We start from the raw sequence: 22,603 nt of genomic DNA, 5'->3' as shown, positions 1-22,603 counted from the left end.
GGGAGAGTATACGAAAAATATATGCACCTAAATGTTACATTTATTATAAAAATGTGAGGTGTGTAAGACATGGTTTACATGATGAACATACCAAAGGAGAACTGAGCTTTGACTGCTTCATATGGATTATACAGTATATTCTAATATGGTTTATGTTCAAGCCTACTATGAAACTATTTGAGTGCACTCAAAAAATAGTTTGTTTGGCTATTGAAAGGTACTAATGCTGGCTTAGATTGTAATATTAATTGATTGATTTATTTGTATTCTCTATTTTTATTTTTGAAAAGGAGATTTCCATACATGTTTACTTTTTGTCCCTTTTGAAATTAATTTCACTGCCCTGTGACCACTACAGGGGTTACACACTTGAATAGGCTCTTTTTCCATGCATAGTCACATTTTCGCTCGACTTGTTCATCTCTTGCTATCTTCCCCTTCAGCATGTCCGAGTGCAGGGTGTGTCACAGCATATCTTCTGACATTCCCTCCCTACCTGTTTTGCAGGCCATTCCTGACATTCAGAGCCAGAGGCGTGTAGCCTGAAGAGGCTGGACAGCAAAAATGAGTCCAGGTTGAGGTGGCTGAAGAGGGTCCTCCCCTTCGCTTGGCACAGACATAAAAGCCAGCAGAGTCTTCAGCCAGACACTCAGAAGAACTCGGCTCTCCTTTGACGACTGCTCATCTTCTGTTCTCCTCTTCTCAGAGAATTGACAAACTTAACCACTGCAAACATGAGGAAGGCATACTCAGTCACAAGCTCTGGTGGCAGCACCAGGAGGTCATTTGCACCAACTAACAGCTACTCTGTAAAGAGAAGCAGTTATGGTGCTGGAGCTGGTGCTGGTGCTGGATCTGGAGCTGCTTTTGGCATGTTTTCTGGTGGTTCTGGTATGTCAATGGGTGGTGGTATGGGAATGGGAATGGGTGGTGGTGGTGGTTATGGCTTTGGTTCTAGCCAAGCAGGCGGCAACTTCATCGCTCCACAAATCACAGCTGTTACAGTCAACCAGAGCCTGCTGGCCCCTCTGAACCTGGCAATTGACCCAAACATCCAGGTTGTCCGCACCCATGAGAAGGAGCAGATCAAGACCCTCAACAACCGCTTCGCCTCCTTCATCGACAAGGTATGTTCCTGTGCTTTCTGTGTGACTGTCTTATGTACAATTTACTGTAGGCTTCAATATCTTAGTACAGGGGATCTGTATGCTCTCCCTGGGCTACATTCTCCCTGGACTACAAAGCTAAAACTGGTTTTGTGTCTCCACAGGTCCGTTTCCTAGAGCAGCAGAACAAGATGCTGGAGACCAAATGGAGCCTCCTGCAGGACCAGACCACCACTCGCTCCAACATCGATGGCATGTTCGAGGCTTACATTGCCAACCTGCGCAGACAGCTCGACGGGCTGGGCAATGAGAAGGTCAAGCTGGAGGGAGAGCTGAGGAACATGCAGGGCCTGGTTGAGGACTTCAAGAGGAAGTGAGTGCTTGCATGACATGGTCATTATTTATAACATATACCTTGTTCAAAATGGAGCAGATGTACTAAAGCGTTGCCTTGTCTTCCAACAGGTATGAAGATGAAATCAACAAACGTGCAGTTGCAGAGAACGAGTTTGTGATCCTGAAGAAGGTGTGAATACATCAATATGGCCATTAAATGTTTTTGTCAATCTTGGGGTTTATTACAATGTGGCCAGTTATAACACTTCTTGTTTCTACATGATTTTCTTTCCAGGACGTTGATGCTGCCTACATGAACAAGGTGGAGCTGGAAGCCAGGGCTGATGCTCTTCAGGATGAGATCAACTTCCTCAGGGCCATCTATGAGGCTGTATGTATCTATAATATCTAATATTTCATAACCATTTGATTTAAAGCTGATGATCATCCACTCCTTGTGTAAATCAGCTATGAAGGACAAAGAGTTAACTGTTGTGCAACAACCATTGGTTCTGTAGGAGCTTCGTGAGCTGCAGGGCCAGATCAAGGACACCTCCGTCGTCGTGGAGATGGACAACAGCCGTAACCTGGACATGGATTCTATTGTGGCTGAAGTGCGTGCTCAGTATGAGGACATTGCCAACCGCAGCAAGAATGAAGCAGAGTCCTGGTACACACAGAAGGTGAGTGAAAAGAAAACTTGAGATTTATCCCGTGTCTTTTATATACACTTGCAACACCTCTCCCAACCATGTTCTTGATACACCTTGTTGTATTTTTATAATAGTATGAGGAGATGCAGTCCTCTGCTGGACAGTATGGTGACGACCTTCGCGCAACCAAGACTGAGATTTCTGAGCTGAACCGCATGATCGCCCGTCTTCAGAATGAGATTGAGTCTGTCAAGGGACAGGTATATTTCAAGACCTTTTCATGGATGATTCCATATTCAACACTTCATTGTTTAAGAGGATTTGCAGTTATTAAACCATCAACATAATTTTCCACAGAGGGCCAGCCTTGAGGCTCAGATCACAGAGGCTGAGGAGCGTGGTGAGCTGGCAGTGAAGGATGCCAAGCTCCGCATCAGGGACCTGGAGGATGCTCTGCAGAGAGCCAAGCAGGACATGGCCCGCCAGGTGCGCGAATACCAGGACCTGATGAACGTCAAGCTGGCCCTGGACATCGAAATCGCCACCTACAGGAAACTGCTGGAAGGAGAGGAGAGCAGGTGGGATATACTTGAATATTCAATGTAGTTTAACGGCTGCAGCATTAGCTTCAACTCTGAATTAAACACTAACTCGTCATTATTCCACCACTAGACTGGCCAGCGGAGGCGCAAGCGCAACCATCCACGTGCAGCAGACCTCTGGTGGTAAGTTTCAGATTTTATACATCATCATCAAAAGTGATACCTGAACCAACAGACCACACTAACTGATGGATGGATAAATGATAACACTTACATGTTTTTTTTCCACTCCAGGATTCTCCAGCGGCAGCTCCAGCGGTGGATTCGGCTACGGTGGCAGCAGCTCGTCTGGTGGTTATGGTGGTGGGTCTGGTGGTTATGGTGGCATTATTACCAAGTCAGTCACATCATCCAGCTCCAGCAGAGTCTATTAAAAAGGAGAGCCGTCCCTCATCCCATTCAGAAACTCTTGAATTTGATCTCAGTCTGAACCCATTAATGGTGCTATGCAATACTGTTAAGCATGTTCAACAAGACAGCTGAATATATTGTGTTACACTGCTACCAGTTCTGTTTCAAATATCACTGGCAGCTTTTCTTACTGTTCTGTATAACATAATTCAACAAGAGATTCTGAAGGTAAACATGGCAACAAAACACAAGGGTTTTGATGAAGTGTTAAAACTAAACAAGGAAAATATTTGAAAACCTGTACTCTATCTTGTCAATTTACATAGTGTTTGTACTGGAGTGTATGCTTAAATGCCCTGAAATACACACATCTGAATGCTGATATTAGTAAGAAGAGCAAGTCACTGACCAGATCTAATCACCAGAGAAATACAGAAATTTTGAATTTGTGTAACTTTAACTGTTTACAGTTTCTCTTTGAACTTTGATTGGCTACTGGCTTGTTCTTTTTACTGTTCTTTCAAATGTTTCTATGTTTACTTTTTGCACTTCAAGATACAACTATAACCAGATTTATTTTGTAAAAGACTTCATAGCAACATGACTGATGAATGTTGCAGCAAATGACATCAAATGAATACAAAAATAAATAAATCTGAGAACCAAAATGATTGCCTCTCACTTTCATTATTGTTGTGTTAAATGAAAGAAAAAGGAGGGTTTTATTGCCACTTTTCTACTACTCACTTCCTGCTTGGTTTAGCAGTCTGCCAGATATGCATGTACAAACCATTGAAAGACCCACGGCAATTACATTTTAGTGTTTAAAGGGGACATATCACGCTCATTTCCAGGTTCATACTTGTATTTTGGGTTTCTGCTAGAACATGTTTACATGCTTTAATCTTCAAAAAACACATTATTTTTCCCATACTGTCTGTCTGCATATACCTGTATTCACCCTCTGTCTGAAGCGCTCCGATTTAGCGCCTGTCTCTTTAAGCCCCCCTCCTAAAAAAGCCCAGTCTGCTCTGATTGGCTTGTGAGAAAAATAAGGTGCTCAGTGGTGGTATGTAACCAAGTTCATTTACTCAAGTACTCTATTTAAATACAATTTTCAGTTGCTTGTACTTTACTTGAGTATTTCCATTTCATGTTACTTTATACTTCTACTCCACTACATTTGTTTGGCAGCTTTAGTTACTAGTTACTTAGCAGATTCAAGTTATCAATACAAAATATAAAGCATAATCAACAAATAAATTATGATGTATATTATGGATAAAGGTACCCAGTTTTATATAAAGTAGTTAAAATCAGTCCCACCAGATTTTGAATGCAGGACTTTTACTTGTAACAGAGTATTTACTTTTAGTTACTTTTACTCAAGTCAACGATCTCAGTATTTCTTCCACCACTGAAGGAGCACCTTTGCAAAGGTAGTTCTCAAGCTGTGGGTGATATATTCTAATGAGCCTGCATGTGACTTTGAAAGGGGAGCCAGATCTGAGTGGCTTGTTGAATCACATGTTTCCTGATCTAGACAGCCCACAAATAATGACTGGGTCTGGTCACTTCCTTGCTTCCTGTCCCCAGCGTCTGTTAAAATAGCAGGCTCGTCAGGAGAGGGAAGGACCCTAACGAGCCATGGCGCCTTACCTTTGTCTCCCCGCCATCAAACCCAGCTGCATGTTTCCCTCATTTGGAAAGGTCAGTCCACTGGACGTCTCGCTTTAATTGACTCTGGTGCTGGTTCAGCAGCTGGGTCTTTCCACTGAACGTCTGGACCGGCCCTTAGAAACTAATGCTCTGGATTGGTGGCTTTTAGCCAGAGTCACACCGATGACTCAACCAGGGTTGAACCAGGGTTGGTTGTGTGTATGAAAGGGTTAACCCGTGTTGATCAACTCGCCTTTGCGAGCCAGTTCAAGAGGTGGGTCAGATCAGGGTTGATTTCGATGTGAATTGCATGGACCTGGGTTGCTAACAAACGGGGCGGGACAAACCTATTCGGTTGCAAATGAGGGCGCACAGTCCGTGAGTTAACTGCCAAAGGTCGCCGTGGCTCATAAACAAATTGTGGGACGGCAGCAGGAATGTTTTCAGACACACCGGAGGAGAACGACGGACGAGAACAACACGGATATGTGGCAAGACTTTGGTCTGGTGTGAACAGATCGCAAAAACCTGGCGTATATCCAGACTGCTAAGTGCCTCAACGCCCATCAAGCCAGGTGGGCAGTCTTCTTTGGCATTTCTTTTTCTTTAAATTCATGCTCACATACAGGTCCCAAACCACTTGATCCAGGTAACGGCCTTCCGGGTCACCTGTTTGTCCCAGATTCTGTAAAATCTTGTGTACTGCAATGGGCTCATTCCTCTAACCTGACCTGCCACCCTGGTATTAACCGCACCTTGGCCTTTCTCTGTAGACGGTTCTAGTGGCCGTTCATGGAGATGGACACTAAGTCTTTTGTCTGTGCCTAAAATATCACTTCCACCCAGCCCAGTTCCAGTCTGCTCCACCCTCTGCCTATTCCCTGCCTCCCCTGGTCACACCTGGCTCTCGACTTTGTCTCTGGTTTGCCTGCTTCTGGTGGCATGACAGTCATCCTCACTGTGGTGGACTGTTTCAGTAAGTTTGCCCAACGGCCAAGCTGAAAGAGCTAATCAAAAGCTTGAATCCACCCTTCGCTGCCTGGTGTCCACCAACCCTGCCACCTGGGCCTCCCAACTCCCCTGAGTGGAGTATGCTGTTGAGAGCCTCAGGCCAATACCAATGACAGGCCAACTGCCATCGCACCCCAGCACCCAGCTACATCCCTGGAGACAAGGTATGGTTTTCAACTCAGGATATGCCTTTCAAAACTGGCTCACAAAAACTGTCCCCCCAGGTTCATTGGTCCCTTTGCCGTGGAGAGGATAATCAACCCATCAGTTGTCCACCTGAAACTTCCCCGTACCCTCTAGATCCACTCCTCTTTCCATGTTTCCCACCTCAAACCTGTCTCCTCCAGCCCCCTAGTTCCTCCTCCTCTTCCTTGCATCATTGACGACCACCCTGCCTACACAGGGTTACGACCCGAAGGGGAGGTGTTGGCCTCATTGCCACCTTATCCTGGACCCCGCCCTCATCTGGGAGTTCCATCAGCGGCACCCTGACAAGCCCGGTGGGTTGTCCTCCATGACATCTGCCTGCCTGTTGTGAGTGTGTTTTAATTATTTTTTTGGCTTTTAGTATGAGTGACGTGTGCTTGGTGTGGTTTGGTTTTGTCTGTCTGTTTGCTTGTTTCCATCCCCCTTCTTGTCCTCTTTCTTTTTCACTTGTCACCTAGACATAATCTGCAATCAATGCTCTTGCCAGTCTCCTGCAATCAGCACACCAATCAAGCAAGCTTCTCCGACAAAACTAACGGCCTTGCCATCTTCCAGGAAAAACCTACCTGCGGCTTCAGCTCATCCAGCCCGCCAGTCAGTTCTCTTCCTGCCCGCCTTCCATATTACATCCCCGGAAACCTCCACACTCTAAACACCAGCCTGCAATATCAAAAACTCAACATAATACTTACCTTTTCATCAACGTTGTCTTGTGTCTGCATTTGGGTCCAGCCATAGAAACCCTGACACGGACCCTGGTCAGAGGAGCTGGCCGAAGCTATGCTATGATTGGCAAGTCTGAGTTCGAGGAGTGGGACTTAGGGAATGACTTAGGGAAGAGTCAATTGTACATTTCAAGTATCAATAATGACAGTAATACTGGTGCACAACACAGGAGAACAACAACAGGGCCACATGCCTTGTACAAGTGATAATATATTGTTAATAAGGAGTTTGAGACTGCTGGTTTGTCAGCGGAGTTTAATGCTGGATTTGTAACAACAGGAGTAATTTCCTTTCTCGGGAGAAAAGATGCGTCACCCGTAATAGCTCTAATGATGATGTGACTGGTTTTGTGGAAACATGAATGTTTACACTTCACAAGTTGGCATGTGCCTTGTAGTAATATTATGACTCAACTTTTATTCCTCTGGAACCAAATTTAACAATTAAATTCAGGATCACTGCCAGCGCTCTCAGCCTTAGGTGAAGATGAAGAAAGGATCTTTTTTCTTACCCTATTAACTGCCAATACAAACATTGTGTGCACAGGGCACATTTAAAAATAGACACGCGTGATACAGGTCTAAGCACAAAAGCATACATTCTGCTTAGGCCTAGGCCTATGTATTATCTTTATGGTTAAATACTTTGATCCTGTTTGGTAGTCACATGAAGTTGCTGTCAGTTTGTAAGTGGTGAAGTTTGTATGGCGTGAGCCAATGTCCCTCTCTCTTCCCGGTCACTCTCTGTGTCAGCCTTAGATGAAGATGAAGAAAGGATAGTTTTTGTTAACCTGCCAATACAGACTTTGAGTGCTCAGGGCACATTTAAAAATACATCATTGTGTGTGCAGAAAATAATGCAGATCAATCAACATGGTACATTTTTTTTTACCCGTTAGACATATGTGATACAGGTCTAAGCACAAAAGCATACATTGTGCTTTTTTTTTGATTAAAGTGGAACACCACCCAAATTAAGCCCATGAGCTACTCTCTCTCAACGCCAGAAACCAGAGAAGTAAGACTCAAACTTGTGATGTCATAGGGTATAAAATCTGGAGCTGGTCTATCGACAATGAATGGGAGACTCATTTTTTATACCCAAATAACATTCATCATATTGAGGTATTCTCCATTCTGAAACAGAAAATGCACCCATATACTCCCATATAATATTACCCTGGGTGCTCTTAGTGTCATCTATAACATGTTTCCTAATTCATTGTCTATGGAGCAGTTCCAGACTTTTTACCCTATGAGTTTTAGCACTTTAGTATTTGGATTTGGGAGAGAGTTGTTAATGTTCACTAATATTTTTTGGACTGTCTTAGACCAGCTATTCTCAACTAGTGGGCCTCGGAGAGCCACCCAGTGGGCCGCGAAGGTGCTGCCTAATGTTTAGATTAACAGCTATTCTGTATTTCAGAGGTTATAGTGGGCTCACTTTTAAAGCTAGAGTGAAGATACTGGCATCATATGAAACTAGAAAAACCTAATGAATCCTTTGTTACCAACCATGTCATACTAGCTTGTCGGGAAGGAGGCTAAATAATGCTCCAAAATTACGCTAAATTTTGGTGAGGAAAAACTGGCATGGCCATTTTCAAAGGGGTCCCTTGACCTCTGACCTAAAGATATGTGAATGAAAATAAGTTCTATGGGTACCCACGAGTCTCCTCTTTACAGACATATATGTCACAGATGCAGTGACACAAAATTGAGCAATTTTTGAAACCAGTAAAAGTGTGTGGTGAGGAAATATGACCCTGAATACTTTGGAATCATAATGACAGGCAGTGATGGGTGAGGGTAAGCTGAATATCTATATGGGTCATTACACCTGACAGTGGCATAACACATATTTACAGGCCAGTTTGTTATTTATTTGGGAAGGTGGTCCTCGGAAATTTTTTAACAATCGGAAGTGGGCCTCGAGTTACAAAAGGTTGAGAACCCCTGTCTTAGACTATAGGAATAACATGTATGAATTTTGTAAATGCGCGTAGTTCCCCTTTACGAGCATAAGAGTGTAAATATGGTCACTGGTAACATAGGTTTCTTTCCCTATATTGTGAGTGGCACAGGGTGGAGTAGTGCTTACTCTATGTGTCCTCCTGGCTGTGTTTGACCACCAGAGTGTGGGCAGTATCCCGGCTGCTTACAGTCACAGTACACATAAACTTGGCTTGGCCCTGGATGTGAAGCAGGTAAACCTATGAATTGTCTTTAGGCTTAAATACTTTGTTCTTTATGTTTGGTAGTCAGATGAAGTTGCTGTCAGTTTGTTACTATCATGGAGTCTGTATGGCCTCAGCCAATGTCCCTCCCTCTTCCCAGTCTCTCTCTGTGTGAGCCATGTGATTACAGATCCTACCCAACAGGGGCTTGCTTCTGAAGAATTCCCTACCGATCTTAACACTCTCATATCACCAACTACTTTCAACATACTTTCAGTCAACTGAGAATGCGGCTGATGGGTTGCAAAAGCTTCAGTCACCATTTCCTTGCCATGATACATACTTGCGTTTATTTCTCACAGGTGATCACATCAGCTATGTACAGTACAGAGGGGATAATGTCCTATCTCTCCATGGCGGCTCTGTGAGTTTAAAAAACTGCCTGTTAAGGTTTGAGCTGTCAATCAGAGGGCATAGAACTGCTTGGGTTTTGTTTTTGATAGAGAATCCTTCAAGCAGATTCAGATTTACAATAATGTACTATTAACATTATCCAGCAGGTTGCAGAGCATTTGCATTGTTGTGCAACACACTACAACCACTGTGAGATCTAGCGAAACTAAGTGTGTCCACAGCAGCTAACGTTTGAACTGCAAAAGCTGTCGAGGTTTATTTCTTCAGTTTTTTGTGTGATCTCACCGAGTAGCAATGTGTAAGGCTTTGTGGATTCAAAACCTATAAGAATCATGATTTTCATATGTAAAGTTGACATACTGTATACATGCATATCATGGCAGACTGCTAAACCAAGCAGGAAGTGAGTAGTAGAAAAGTGGCACATCACTGCCCTCATGTGAAATTACATTTTGCCATTTACTGTACTGTATGTACAACCTTCCTAAGCTTTTTCTTTCATTTATCACAGCAATAATGAGAGTGAGAGGCAATCATTTTAGTTCTCGGATTTATTTTTTTCAGATTCATTTGCTGCAACATTCATCAGTCATGTTGGTAGGAAGGTTTTGACAAAATAAATCTGGTTTCAGCGTGGTTTTATCGTGAAGGCAGGGAAATGTAAAACTAAACATGGAACCATTTCACAAAACAGTTAAAAGAACAAGCCAGTAGCCAATCAGTTCAAAGGGAAACTGTAAACATGTAAAGTCACAGAAATTACATTTCTTTTGTATTTCTCCAGTGATCAGATGTGGTCAGTGACTTGCTCTCATTACTAATATCAGCATTCAGATGTGTTTATTTCAGAGTAGTTCATCATTGCTCTACAGTATAAAAGGCATCCAAGTTGACAAGGTTGAGTACAGGTTTTCAAATGTTTTCCTTGTTTAGTTTTAACACTTCATCACAACCTTTGTGTTTTTTCCTTTTTTCCTTATTTGTTGGACGTAAGTGCAGAAAGAACTGACCTGGCCGTTGTGTGTTTAAGGCCATGTTTACTTTCAGAAACTCTTGTTGAATTATGTTAAACAGAACAGTAAGAAAAGCTGCCAGTGATCTTTGAAACTGGTAGCAGTGTAACACAATATATTCAGCTGTCTTGTTGAACATGCTTAACAGTATTGCATAGCACCATGAATGGGTTCAGACTGAGATCAAATTTAAGAGCTTCTGGAGGGGATGAGGGACGGCTCTCCTTTTTAATAATTTCTCCTGGAGCTGCTGATTGATGTGGATGAGGACTTGGTAATAGTACCACCACCACCATAACCACTCGACAAACTTCCACCATAACCACCAGACATGCTGCTGCCACCACCGTAGCCGAATCCACCGCCGGAGCCGTATCCACCGCCGGAGCTGTATCCACCGCCGCCGCCGCTGCTGGATACTCCTGGAGTAAAAAAAAACATGAATGTTATCATTTATCCATCCATCAGTCAGTGTGGTCTGTTGGTTCAGGTATCACTTTTGATGATGATTGATGATGTATAAAATCTGAAACTTACCACCAGAGGTCTGCTGCACGTGGATGGTTGCGCTTGCGCCTCCGCTGTTCAGTCTAGTGGTGGAATAATGACGAGTTAGTGTTTAATTCAGAGTTGAAGCTAATGCTGCAGCCGTTAAACTACATTGAATATTCAAGTCTATCCCACCTGCACTCCTCTCCTTCCAGCAGTTTCCTGTAGGTGGCGATTTCGATGTCCAGGGCCAGCTTGACGTTCATCAGCTCCTGGTATTCGCGCACCTGGCGGGCCATGTCCTGCTTGGCTCTCTGCAGAGCATCCTCCAGGTCCCTGATGCGGAGCTTGGCATCCTTCACTGCCAGCTCACCACGCTCCTCAGCCTCTGCGATCTGAGCCTCAAGGCTGGCCCTCTGTGGAAAATTATGTTGATGGTTTAATAACTGCAAATTCTCTTAAACAATGAAGTGTGTTAATAATACAGAATCATCCATGAGAAGGTCTTGAAATATACCTGTCCCTTGACAGACTCAATCTCATTTTGAAGACGGGCGATCATGCGGTTCAGCTCAGAAATCTCAGCCTTGGTTGTGCGCAGGTCGTCACCATACTGTCCAGCAGAGGACTGCATCTCCTCATACTATTATAAAAAATACAACAAGGTGTATCAAGAACATGGTTGGGAGAGGTGTTGCAAGTGTATATAAAAGACAGGGTATAAACCTAAAGTTTTCTTTTCACTCACCTTCTGTTTGTACCAGGTCTCTGCTTCATTCTTGCTGCGGTTGGCAATGTCCTCATACTGAGCACGCACTTCAGCAACAATAGAATCCATATCCAGGGTACGGCTGTTGTCCATCTCCACGATGACGGAGGTGTCCTTGATCTGGCCTTGCAGCTCACGAAGCTCCTACAGAACCAATGGTTGTTGCACAACAGTTAACTCTTTGTCCTTTATAGCTGATTTACACAAGGAGTGGATGATCATCAGCTTTAAATCAAATGGTTATGAAATATTAGATATTATAGATACATACAGCCTCATAGACAGCCCTGAGGAAGTTGATCTCATCCTGAAGAGCATCAGCCCTGGCTTCCAGCTCCACCTTGTTCATGTAGGCAGCATCAACGTCCTGGAAGGAAAATCATATAGAAACAGGAAGTGTTATAACTGGCCATGTTTTATCAAACCCAAGGATTGAAAAAAACATTTAATGGCCATCTTGATGTATTCGCACCTTCTTCAGGAGCACAAACTCGTTCTCTGCAGCTGCACGTTTGTTGATTTCATCTTCATATCTGTTGGAACAGAAGGCAACGCTTTAGTACATCTGCTCCATTTTGAACTTCTGCTCACTATATCAAGGTATACTGTATGTTATAAATAGTGACCATGTCATGCAAGCACTCACTTATTCTTGAAGTCCTCAACCAGGCCCTGCATGTTCCTCAGCTCTCCCTCCAGCTTGACCTTCTCATTGCCCAGCCCGTCGAGCTGTCTGCGCAGGTTGGCAATGTAAGCCTCGAACATGCCATCGATGTTGGAGCGGGTGGTGGTCTGGTCCTGCAGGAGGCTCCATTTGGTCTCCAGCATCTTGTTCTGCTGCTCCAGGAAACGGACCTGTGGAGACACAAAACCAGTGAAAATTGTCAGATGTCGTTTCAAAATGTTGAATTGTTTCTGGACTCAATAGTGACTTTTAAAATTTTGTATAATTTTTAATTGGAGCAATTAGTGCACAAAGGGCGTGTCATTGTGGTATGAGGTTTTAAAAAGCCACACCTTTATCTACATGACTGCGTAGATAGTTGCCTATCTGGATTGCCACACCCTAGTCACAACAACTGTAACTCATGACGGCATATCTTTGCCTGCTTGCTGTTCAAGCAATTTTAATACTAAAACATGTAAAAGGTAAGGCTTGATTCTTTTAATGCTCACAGAATACAAATATTCAATTATTCTTTATTATTATTAAAATATAGTATGTTCTATCCAGATGTTTCCTGTGTATGTGGCTTTAAGTGTTTCACCTATTGTATCTCTTCTTTGCCTATGAGTCATCATGCATGCTCTGTTGAGCTATGAAGCCACACAGTCACTCCGGCCGTAAAAAAAAAAAAACTAGGTGTGGCAGATAAAGAAGACAAAGCAGAGCAGTATTATGGGATGAGTGCTTTGTCTTGTGAGTTTTTGACTGAGTGCCAACTCAGCCAACTCAACTAAACAATGTGTTTGGAGAGTCTCACTCTTCATAAAGGACAACTCCCCATATAGCTTGCATGCAAACATTAACACAGACGTGTGATTGTACTGTTCTGCACTTAGCATTCTTGTTGCCAATAACAACCAGGTGATAGGTTCAATGTGCAAATGAAAGACTTTGGACTCTGTGGGCATAGTGCAGATAGATCTCTCTGCCAGTCTCCAGGTAAGTCACTGTACTATAATCCACACTCATGTTTAGATAGTGGGCTGAGAGGCTTGGACAGGCCCAGACAGGCCAACAGGCCAACTGTTACTTTAGGTAGATTTTGGATAGTGTTGCCAGTGTAAAATTGGGTCACAATCAGCGACAGACTGATATTTTTATAATCTTTCCTAATCCCAGAGGCTGTAACTCATTGACGGATACAACATCACAGAGATAAGATTCACAGCTGCTTTGTCAGCTTTACATTTAGTCAGCAAATTGTTTTTACTATATAGTACTATATGCTAAAGTTTAAACTTTTTAGTCATTTCTTGTCAATTACAGGTTTAAGCAGGAAAATAAGATGATTCACTTTTGACAGCTGCTAGAAGTAAATGTAGCCCAGGGAGAGCATGCAAGTCGTCCGTACAAAGATAATGAGACCTACAGTAAATTGTTCATAAGACAGTCACACAGAAAGCACAGGAACATACCTTGTCGATGAAGGAGGCGAAGCGGTTGTTGAGGGTCTTGATCTGCTCCTTCTCCTGGGTGCGGACAACCTGGATGGATGGGTCAATTGCCAGGTTCAGAGGGGCCAGCAGGCTCTGGTTGGTTGTAACAGCTGTGATCGGAGCGAAGCCGAAGCCGCCGCCGCCGCCGCCGCCGCCGCCTTGGCTAAAACTGGAGCCATAACCACCACCACCACCCATTCCCATTCCCATACCACCACCCATTCCCCCTCCAAAACCACCACCCATTCCCATTCCTCCACCACCCCCTGAAGACATACCATAACCAAAACTAGCTCTACTGCCACCACCACCACCAGCTGCAGAACCATAACTGGTTTGCTTTACAGAGTAGCTGCTAGTTGGAGCAAATGACCTCCTGGTGCTGCCACCATAGACTGATTGTGTCCTCCTGGTGCTCATGTTTGCAGTGGTAAAGGTTATCAACTCTCTGAGAAAAGGAGAACAGAAGTTGAGCAGTTGTCAAAAGGAGAGCCGAGTCCCTCTGAGTGTCTGACTGTACACTCTGCCAGCTTTTATGTCTGCCGAGCGAGGGGGAGGATCCTCTTCCGCCACCTCAACCTGGACTCTCACTTTTGCCGTCCAGCCTACTCAGGCTACACGCCTCTGGCTCTGAATGACAGGAGTGGCCAATCCTGTAAAACAGGTAGGGAGGGATTGTCAGGAGATAAGCCGTGACACACCCTGCCACATGCTGAAGGGGAGTGAGAGAGAACGAGAAGTAAAGAAGTAGAGTGAAAATGTGACTATGTAAGGAAAAAGAAACTCTTTGAGTGTGTCGCCTGCTTGGTCACAGCGCAGTGAAATTAGTATTCGAGGCTTGTAGGGAGGGGTTGTGGATGAGTAAAGGGCAAAAAGGTTAACATTTATGGAAATCCCTTTTTTAGAAAACATAAATAAATATTACAACCTAAGCCAACATTAATACCTTCCAATAACCAAACAAATGCCTTTTTAGTGCACTCATGTTTTCACAGTAGGCTTGAACATAAACCATGTTAGAACATACTGTACAATCCATATGAAGCAGTCAAAGTTTAGTTCTCCTTTGGTATGTTCAGGTTTCCTCAGTTTAAGTCATTTTGGGTCAGTTTTATTTTTGGATGCACCAAATAGTAAGAAAAACTAAGGTGTATTCTCTCCCTATGCACAAATGTTTTTAACACTGGCGGTACATAACCGGAACAGCCATGGTGCAGTGCATAGATTTTAACACCCTTCTGCAATAGTGCAAGAGTAGCCTACTCAATTAGCAGCTAAATTAGAAGACATGCTACAAGTTAATTTTTATTTAATTCAGAGTAAACAGTAACCAGTAACAGTAAACAAAAAAAATGTCAGTCTTTTAATTTCTCACAGCAAAAATTTAACAGGTTTAGCTGAAACATTTCAGCATGAAAGGATACTCTCTCCTTGCAGTACATATCGACTGTCACATGCCAACTATAGTTAATTATGCTAGTTTAGCTTAGCTGGAAATTCAATTATTAAGACCTTGAAAAATGTGTAATTATCCCAGGCACACAGGTCCCCGGATCGCGGCTGTCCCCATTTTTTTTTTCTGTTGTCCTCAATACTGCTTGGTTTCACATACAAATGTATCAACTTCCTGTATTTTGAAGTTACCAAACATATTACCAGTGGGGAAAAGTTACCAAGTATTTTTACTCAACTAGTATTTCCATGTTACACATTGTTACATTGTACTCTTCCTCCACTATATTTCAGAGGGAAGTATTGTTCTGTTAACACATTTATTTGACAGCAGCTGAAGTTACGAGTTATTTTTCAGTGTCTTCTTCATTAGAGCTAAACAGATAAATCGGACTATATTATTCATTAATCTACCTACTAATATATAAAGGAGTTAAGTTTGGCTACATAATAACCAACTTCAACATTAAAATGCTGCTTATATGTTAATGCATGCATAATAATAATACAGACTTTTGCAATTTTTTAATGTCTTCTCCGCGATCGCATTGCCATCTGCAGTTCTGTGAACTTTTGGTTTGGTCTTTGCGTGTGCTCTAGCCGCCCACACTTTTTGGAATGTTAGTGTGGCGTGGCTTCATGCCAGGACCGGCACTCTGCTCAACTGGCTAGCTCACAGGTCACGCCACACTACAGAAGTGTCAGAAAAAGGCCTTTCCTTGGTGCCCCCATGTTCGAACACACCTCAGCAAAAGTGTTCTCTTTGATGTGAAAGATTGATGTGATAATGACAATGTGATAAAGTGCCCTCTAAGGTGCCCTTCCAGTGGAGAAAACGGGATGAAATGCCTTCTAGGGTGCCTTTCCAGAGGAAAAAACATGATGAAGTGCCCTATAAAGTGCACTTCCAGTGGTGAAAACATGATAACTTCTGCTCTGTTGTATATTGAACTGAAATCTGGACATCTTAACCCATACGTATCAGTAGTTTTTTAGTCGACATAGAACAGCCAAGCATGGATTAATACAAACAAAGGACTAAACTACAAGCATAAGGTATTATTACAGGTTACCCAACCAAATGCCCTAGGCAAAGTTATGTCTCATTAGATTCTTGTTTTAACAGAGAGCAAAACAATTTCTTTATTGCTGCCAGAAAGATGCCACACAAATTACATGCTTCAGACTGACAGAATAATGGGTTTTGTTTTGCATCCTTGTTCTGTTGAAAACAATCTTGCACATGAATCGGGGAAGTGTTTTTTTTTGCATTTGATGCATTTCACCACAAAGAGTTGTTCCATACTCAAACGCTACCTCACTTGTTTCTCTCCTCTGCACCTTTGGTGTAGGTGAGGCCTGCATTCTTTTTCGTTCTTCCCCAACTTTTCACATGCACATGCCTTTAATTTCTACCATGGTGTGGAACTTTACTCGAAAGCTCAAATCTCTGCTGTCCAACAGCTATTTGGGGAAAATTGATGTGCTAGTTTTGCCGCTGCACAGAACTCGATGAGAAACTGAGAATTGTTTGACCTTTTACTTATTAATAACCACCCATGCACACACATGCAGATACCTGTATCTCTCACACTGCTCTCTCATGCTTTGCCAGTCTTTAACACCAGTACTCAATGCACATATCTGAGTGCCATGTGATGCCAATAAATCACAACCACACAATAGCGATCAGCATGCAGGGTGAGGCCCTGGCTACCCAAACAGTCTCAGTATTGAAAAGTTCAATAAACATGGATTAATCGTTTTCACTGGAGCAGCAAAGATTGAAATCTAGAGAAAATCTCCTTGCTGATGTATTCTGAGAATAGGTTGACACAGATCACATTCGTTAGGAGCTGTGTCTGTGCTTGTCTGAAAAGTCATCAGTCATATCTATCATAAATCAGGCACTCAAGCCTGGTCAAGTCTGGATTTTCTTAAGCAAGTCAACATGCAAGACCTCATTCACCAAGTTAAAAGTTCATGTAACTAGATGTGTGAGATGATGGTGGGCGTGTTTTTGCAAAGGTTTATGAGTAATAAATTAAAATGTGGCCATGTGTGTCAGTAGGTGGGGCAGGGTGAGGGTGATTACTTCATGCAGTATCTAACAATGCTGCGTCCAACTGTTAATTTGTTTGCATTATTTCTTTTGGGAAGGTGAACTGTCTTAAAGCTTTTGTCTAAAACTAAGTCACTTGGACTTTCCTTTTGTGCCTCTGCAGTATATGTAAACTGGGTGTGGGCCCTTTACAATGGCTGAGGTGTAGTTTGGTAGGTCATGCTTCTTTAACTATGTGAATGAGTAGTTGCAGAACACTGAAATGACACAGACTGAGTCAGTGAAAGTTTACAGTGTGAAGAGCAATGTTCAATCTGTGAATGGGTCAGAAATGTCTGTAGAATGTACACAACAGGTTGTGAATGTAATTTAAGGTGACACCTGACATTCTTTTCCTCTTAGTGTTAAAGTACAAAAACAAATTGAAGGATTAAGTTCAGTCTTGAGGAGTTCATTTTAAAAGCTAGGTCAGGTCAAAGGTCAAAAAGGTGCAGCTAGCATCTCTATGTCATATTCATGTGACAAATTTACATTTGTGCAGCTGGAGTCTAGTATACTACTGTTCACAGCAAAATGCATTGTTATGGGGTGCAGATGAAGTGACTGAGGGTTTTGTCATCCTTGCAATGCATGAATACTTTTGTGTATTATCATACATGGAGGCAGTAAGAAACATTCACACATACAGTTGTGTTTCCGTCACTTAAGAGTACATTATATTGACTTACATTCATTTACTGGAGACTTGAAGCCTGATTCTAACCATAACCGCTACTTGCCTAATTCTAACCCTTACGGCCGGGCCACACAGTCCGCATGAGCATATAACATATACCTGGGGTTTCTGCTATGACTGTGTTTACAATATTAAAAGTTGGCAGTAAGACCTGCAAGTGGGTTAATTGTTTTTTGCATTGTGTTAACGAATGGTTTGATTCTTTCCACCGAAAAACGCTATAGGGTTTTTATTTTGAAATAAAGACAGGAATTGTAAAAATATTTCTTGTCTGTGACGTATTCTACAGATATAGACATTGAAACTGTAGTAGTGTTGCTGGTATGATGTCAATATACTGTCAAACGATCACTTTCACTGTCTGTTGATGCTGTGAACCGCGCGTGGCACACTGCAAAAATAGGCAAGACCTAGAAAATCAAAAAGAGACGCAGCTGACATGCAGCCGAGCTGCAATCGAGCCGTGCTGCTCACGCGGGCAGTGTGGCTACTCTAACCTGTTAACATGGGCGCTGAAATAAAAAACAACAGGTTCTGCAGCCGCCACGCGCTGTGACCTTCCCTGTGTGGCCCAGCCGTTACCCTAACCTTAACCTTAACCTTAACCTTAACCTTAACCTTAACCTAACCTTGCCTTAACCTCAAACCAAGTCTTCACGCTAAAATGCAATGATTTACGTTATGGGGACTTGCATTTTGTCCCCAAAAGGAAGGCGAGTCCCCACAATGTGACTGTGTAAATAGATTTCGGTCCCCACAATGTGAGTAATACCCGCACACACACACAAACACGCAAACGTCTTTCATCATCTAGCTATGGACATCGTTCTACACCTGCTCATGCACTGTAACTGCTGTCATCCACACCCACTTCTATTGACTATGCATCACTAAAAATCAAGTTAATTACAGGATGTTGGAAATACAAAAAGCTATTCTGTTACTCTTAAAAGTAAGCAGTTCGTACTGCAAAATATGTCTCTAAATATACTAGGTAGTTTGTAGTAATGCAGTGTACTTGATGGATTTTGTATCAGCACTAAAATTAATCCACACAAACAGTTGAATGTAGCTGCTGCTCTCACGCTCCTTAATATTCTTTGCATTTTTCTTGAAAGAATTTGTTGTAGTAAAAGCAAACAATGAAGGTGCTGTTTTATGGTTGCCAATTTCTTCACACCCAAAGGCCACTGCGTGACTGAATTCCACATGTCAAGTGTTTGATGGATTCCTGTCTCTAGCTTTAGGCGCAGTGATCTTAACTTTCCTTTGCTGTTTTAACAGCTTTGCCTCTGGATGCTGAAACCTGTTGAACAGCTCCAGCCTCCCATGTCTCGGGGTAATTTACTTTTCTTTCTTGTTTGTTTAAATCAATTTGTTTAGTTAACATAAGGCATACTCACTAGTTGTTAATGCAGCAGTCTGGTAACAACAGGGGAGGCCAGTGATCATTATCCACAGCTATTTTCCATAGTTAAAATAATACCACAACTTGGTGCTACATATTTCTAATCACAAGTGCTGCACCACATATACTGTATGTCCTTCGTTTAAAAAATTTTGAGAACATAGCTTTTGCAAATTCTCTTAGACTGTTGATCCAGTCACCTTCATATCTGATGTGCATCATCTTTGGGTGGAGCACATTCTTGTCAAAATAAGCCACAGCTTGTGAACGTTTGAAAGTCATGAATCTTTGCAAACATCATGGGACAGTGACTTTCGCTTCTGAAAAAACAACAGTTGAGAAAACCTGTAAAGGATTTGACTAATCATAGTAGAAGTTCAATGCTCTTTTTAAAATGATCTTCATAATTATTGAGCTTACAGCAACATATTTTACATTTAAAAAACTTTAATTATGAGAACGGGATCTGGTTAGACTGGTATCTGTGGTGCTTTTCCAGTGAAGAGAACTCTTGCTGCATGACTGTGGTATAATAGTAATTAAGCGTTCCTTTTTTTCAATGGCATATTATAGCACACTTTATCCATGCCGTGTGCAGTCATATTCACGTGTATTTTCCCTGTAACATCACAGAAGGGGTTTAACTGTGCTTCATACAGGAAGTTCAGAAGGCCAGACGTCCTATCAGATCTGAATGAGTATAATCAAACTATTCTTTGACCACATGAATAATAATCAACAAACACAGAAGAGAAAATCTGAAGCCTTTAGACACACAACCACACCCCTCCGTACTTGTTTTGGCATCCTCGTAAGGTTGTGGGTGTGTTCATTATGAGGGAGTGTTGTTGGATTGGATTTTAATCTGCGCCTCACAGTTTCACCACCTGCAAAAAGGTACACACCCATACAACACAGCGGCCGCGAGTCATGAAAATATGTTGCGGAGCAAAGTGAAGAGAATGTGGTTAACCTGCAATGAATGTGTAGAATAAAAGGTATCAATGAGCATGTCAATGAAATGAACGTCTCCCAGAGAATGTCTCACTGACTAACAGAGTTGCCAGTATTTACGGATTTTACACAGGGTTGTAAAGTCAACAGATTGTTGGCATGCTAACACATTTCCAAACACATCCACACTGCTTGCTTGAAAATCGCCATGAGATATTACTTTACAATTCTGGACTTTAACACCTTGCTTATGGCCCACACACACCGCCTCGCTGCAATTATGGGAAGAAGTCGGGCATGGGAACTCTGCCTACATGACTCATTCCCCGTCAGACAGGGAAGGTCTTGCACATCTAGCCAAATAAAAACATAGCAACATAATCCAATGCTTGCTTGTGTTAGTGGACATTTAACAACACCTGCTCTTGCATGAAGTCACATACAGTAGCTCTGATTCAGTTTTTCTGGTTTCATGTTCTTTTGTCGAAACAGCTGTGCTCAATTGACGACATGTTCTCATCCCATTACATGACGCTGCTTTGTCACGCTCCTTGGCGTCACTACATGGTTGGGCTTAAAACTACTACGTTTGTACATGAAAATGACACTGAACGTTGTGAAAACGGGAAACGAACAAATGGCTGATTGTAACATGACGCACAGTACATGAACAACGGTCTCCTGGATTAAAGCCTTTGTTGGACCCATCCACCTCCCCTCCAAACGCCCTGTGAGTCTCTTTCGCTCTTTAAACTACATCACAACACTCCCGGCACATTTCCTAAGGGCGTTTACTATTGTCGCGGATGGCTTTACATTACAGTTAATGGAACGCCCGGTGCGTTTCATACTGGCGCTAAAGGGTGCCGTGTGCGGTGGTACCGAACGACAAACAGCATCTGTGGTTGTACAGTGTTCTTTCTGATTTCCTGTTTTTTGTTTAAAGAGCTGTACTATATTAATAATCACCAATTTTGTCAATGCTGGCGGAGAAATAATCAGTCAGTTTCACAGATTAGCTAAAGCAGGGGTTCTCAACCTTTTGTAACTCGAGGCCCACGTCCGATTGTTAACGTTTTTTCGAGGACCACCTTCCCAAAAATTGCTCGATTTTGTGTCACTGCATCTGTGACATATATGTCTGTAAAGGGGAGACTCATGGGTAACCATAGAACCCATTTTCATTCACATATCTTGAGGTCAGAGGTCAAGGGACCCCTTTGAAAATGGCCATGCCAGTTTTTCCTCACCAAAATTTTGCATAACTTTATGCGGGAGCGTTATTTAGCCTCCTTCCCGACAAGCTAGTATGACATGGTTGGTACCGATGGATTCTTTAGGTTTTCTAGTTTCATTTGATACCTAGCTTTAAAAGCCCGCTATAACCTCTGAAATACAGAATAACGGTTAATCTAACCATTTGGCAGCACCTTCGCGGCCCACTAGGCAGCTCTCTGAGGCCCACCAGTGGGCCCCGGCCCAGTGGTTGAGAATAGCTGAGCTAAAGAATAATATCAAACAGATTTATTTGCATTAATTTGCTTGTTTGTCAGTTTTTTGTCATGCTAGGGGATGCAGTATGATTCTACGGATGGCAATGTCAGTCTACAACTTTTGTTAGACTGGCTGACTGTCAACAGGCTAAACTAAGCAAAATATTACCCGCTAAACATCAGCATGTTAGCACCTGCGTTGACCAATCAAATACATGAAAGTCCACATACCTGGTGGATTACTTTGTAACTTGAACGCCGCACTTTGGGAGGCTGTGGCTCAGGAGGTCCACTAATCCACTGATCGGAAGATCTGTGGTTCAATCCCCGGCTCCATAAAAATCCGCTTATCGCAGTGTCCTTGGGCAAGATACATCGGTGTATGAGTGTGTGTGTAAATGAGCGTTAGATCGTGATAAGCAGTTTGCCCCTTGTGTGATGATCATTTAAATTGAATATCTGTCCTTCCTGGATGGTATTTCACTGTCTCACCAGTACCTCAAACTGCATGTCACTATGCCCGCTTAGTCTTTTTTTTAAACAAAAGTGGCATAGAAACTCCCTCTAAGCAGAATGTTATGATAATCTTTTGATTTGCTTTGGTAGTTCGATCCCCGGCTCCTATTGTCAGCATGTTGAAGTGTCCTTGAGCAAAACACTGAACCCCAAGTTGCTTCCCGGGTGCTTCACAGCAGCCCACTGCTCCTAAATGCTTAAATGCAGAGGTCAAATTTCATGTATGTACCTATGTATGTATATGATAATTGTAATAAAGTTGAATTGTTTTTAAGTTTGTACTATTGTAAGTCATTCTGCTTTCCAT

The 22,603-nt window shown here is 42.6% G+C and overlaps 2 protein-coding genes and 1 long non-coding RNA gene across 3 annotated transcripts; 1 reads left to right on the top strand and 2 right to left on the bottom strand.

The window, feature by feature from the left end:
• The first annotated feature begins 719 nt into the window (after positions 1 to 719).
• LOC119482412 (keratin, type II cytoskeletal 8-like) lies at positions 720 to 3,086 on the top strand. Its single transcript, XM_037759915.1, has 9 exons — positions 720 to 1,127; positions 1,271 to 1,479; positions 1,572 to 1,632; positions 1,738 to 1,833; positions 1,961 to 2,125; positions 2,230 to 2,355; positions 2,453 to 2,673; positions 2,768 to 2,820; positions 2,932 to 3,086. Exons 1-9 carry the CDS (start codon positions 735 to 737, stop codon positions 3,069 to 3,071), a joined length of 1,464 nt encoding a protein of 487 aa, XP_037615843.1. The 5' UTR covers positions 720 to 734; the 3' UTR covers positions 3,072 to 3,086.
• On the bottom strand, positions 3,072 to 22,092 carry LOC119482520. The gene is made up of 3 exons (XR_005205452.1): positions 22,082 to 22,092; positions 7,676 to 7,680; positions 3,072 to 3,207 (listed from the first exon to the last, which is right to left on the bottom strand). It is a non-coding gene; the product is annotated as an uncharacterized LOC119482520 (long non-coding RNA).
• LOC119482025 (intermediate filament protein ON3-like) lies at positions 9,775 to 14,228 on the bottom strand. Its single transcript, XM_037759425.1, has 9 exons — positions 13,655 to 14,228; positions 12,159 to 12,367; positions 11,985 to 12,045; positions 11,784 to 11,879; positions 11,492 to 11,656; positions 11,261 to 11,386; positions 10,939 to 11,159; positions 10,792 to 10,844; positions 9,775 to 10,676 (listed from the first exon to the last, which is right to left on the bottom strand). The coding sequence occupies exons 1-9, from the start codon at positions 14,093 to 14,095 to the stop codon at positions 10,483 to 10,485; spliced, it is 1,566 nt and encodes a 521-aa protein (XP_037615353.1). The 5' UTR covers positions 14,096 to 14,228; the 3' UTR covers positions 9,775 to 10,482.
• Positions 22,093 to 22,603: the final 511 nt, after the last annotated feature.

This window comes from Sebastes umbrosus, chromosome 1 (genome assembly GCF_015220745.1).
Source record: "Sebastes umbrosus isolate fSebUmb1 chromosome 1, fSebUmb1.pri, whole genome shotgun sequence".
Taxonomy (NCBI): domain Eukaryota; kingdom Metazoa; phylum Chordata; class Actinopteri; order Perciformes; family Sebastidae; genus Sebastes; species Sebastes umbrosus.
The sequence above is the reverse complement of the archived record's forward strand: the minus strand, read 5'-3'. Positions and strand labels throughout refer to the sequence as shown.

Excerpts from the sequence above, each read along its gene's own strand:
- LOC119482025 (XM_037759425.1), bottom strand. The coding sequence starts at position 14,095 with ATGAGCACCAGGAGGACACAATCAGTCTATGGTGGCAGCACCAGGAGG. Across the intron at positions 11,880-11,984 it reads AGTTTGTGCTCCTGAAGAAG|GACGTTGATGCTGCCTACAT; the intron begins GTGCGAATACAT and ends TTTTCCTTCCAG. Across the intron at positions 10,677-10,791 it reads CGTGCAGCAGACCTCTGGTG|GAGTATCCAGCAGCGGCGGC; the intron begins GTAAGTTTCAGA and ends TTTTTACTCCAG.
- LOC119482412 (XM_037759915.1), top strand. The coding sequence starts at position 735 with ATGAGGAAGGCATACTCAGTCACAAGCTCTGGTGGCAGCACCAGGAGG. Across the intron at positions 1,128-1,270 it reads TCGCCTCCTTCATCGACAAG|GTCCGTTTCCTAGAGCAGCA; the intron begins GTATGTTCCTGT and ends GTGTCTCCACAG. Across the intron at positions 1,834-1,960 it reads TCAGGGCCATCTATGAGGCT|GAGCTTCGTGAGCTGCAGGG; the intron begins GTATGTATCTAT and ends TTGGTTCTGTAG.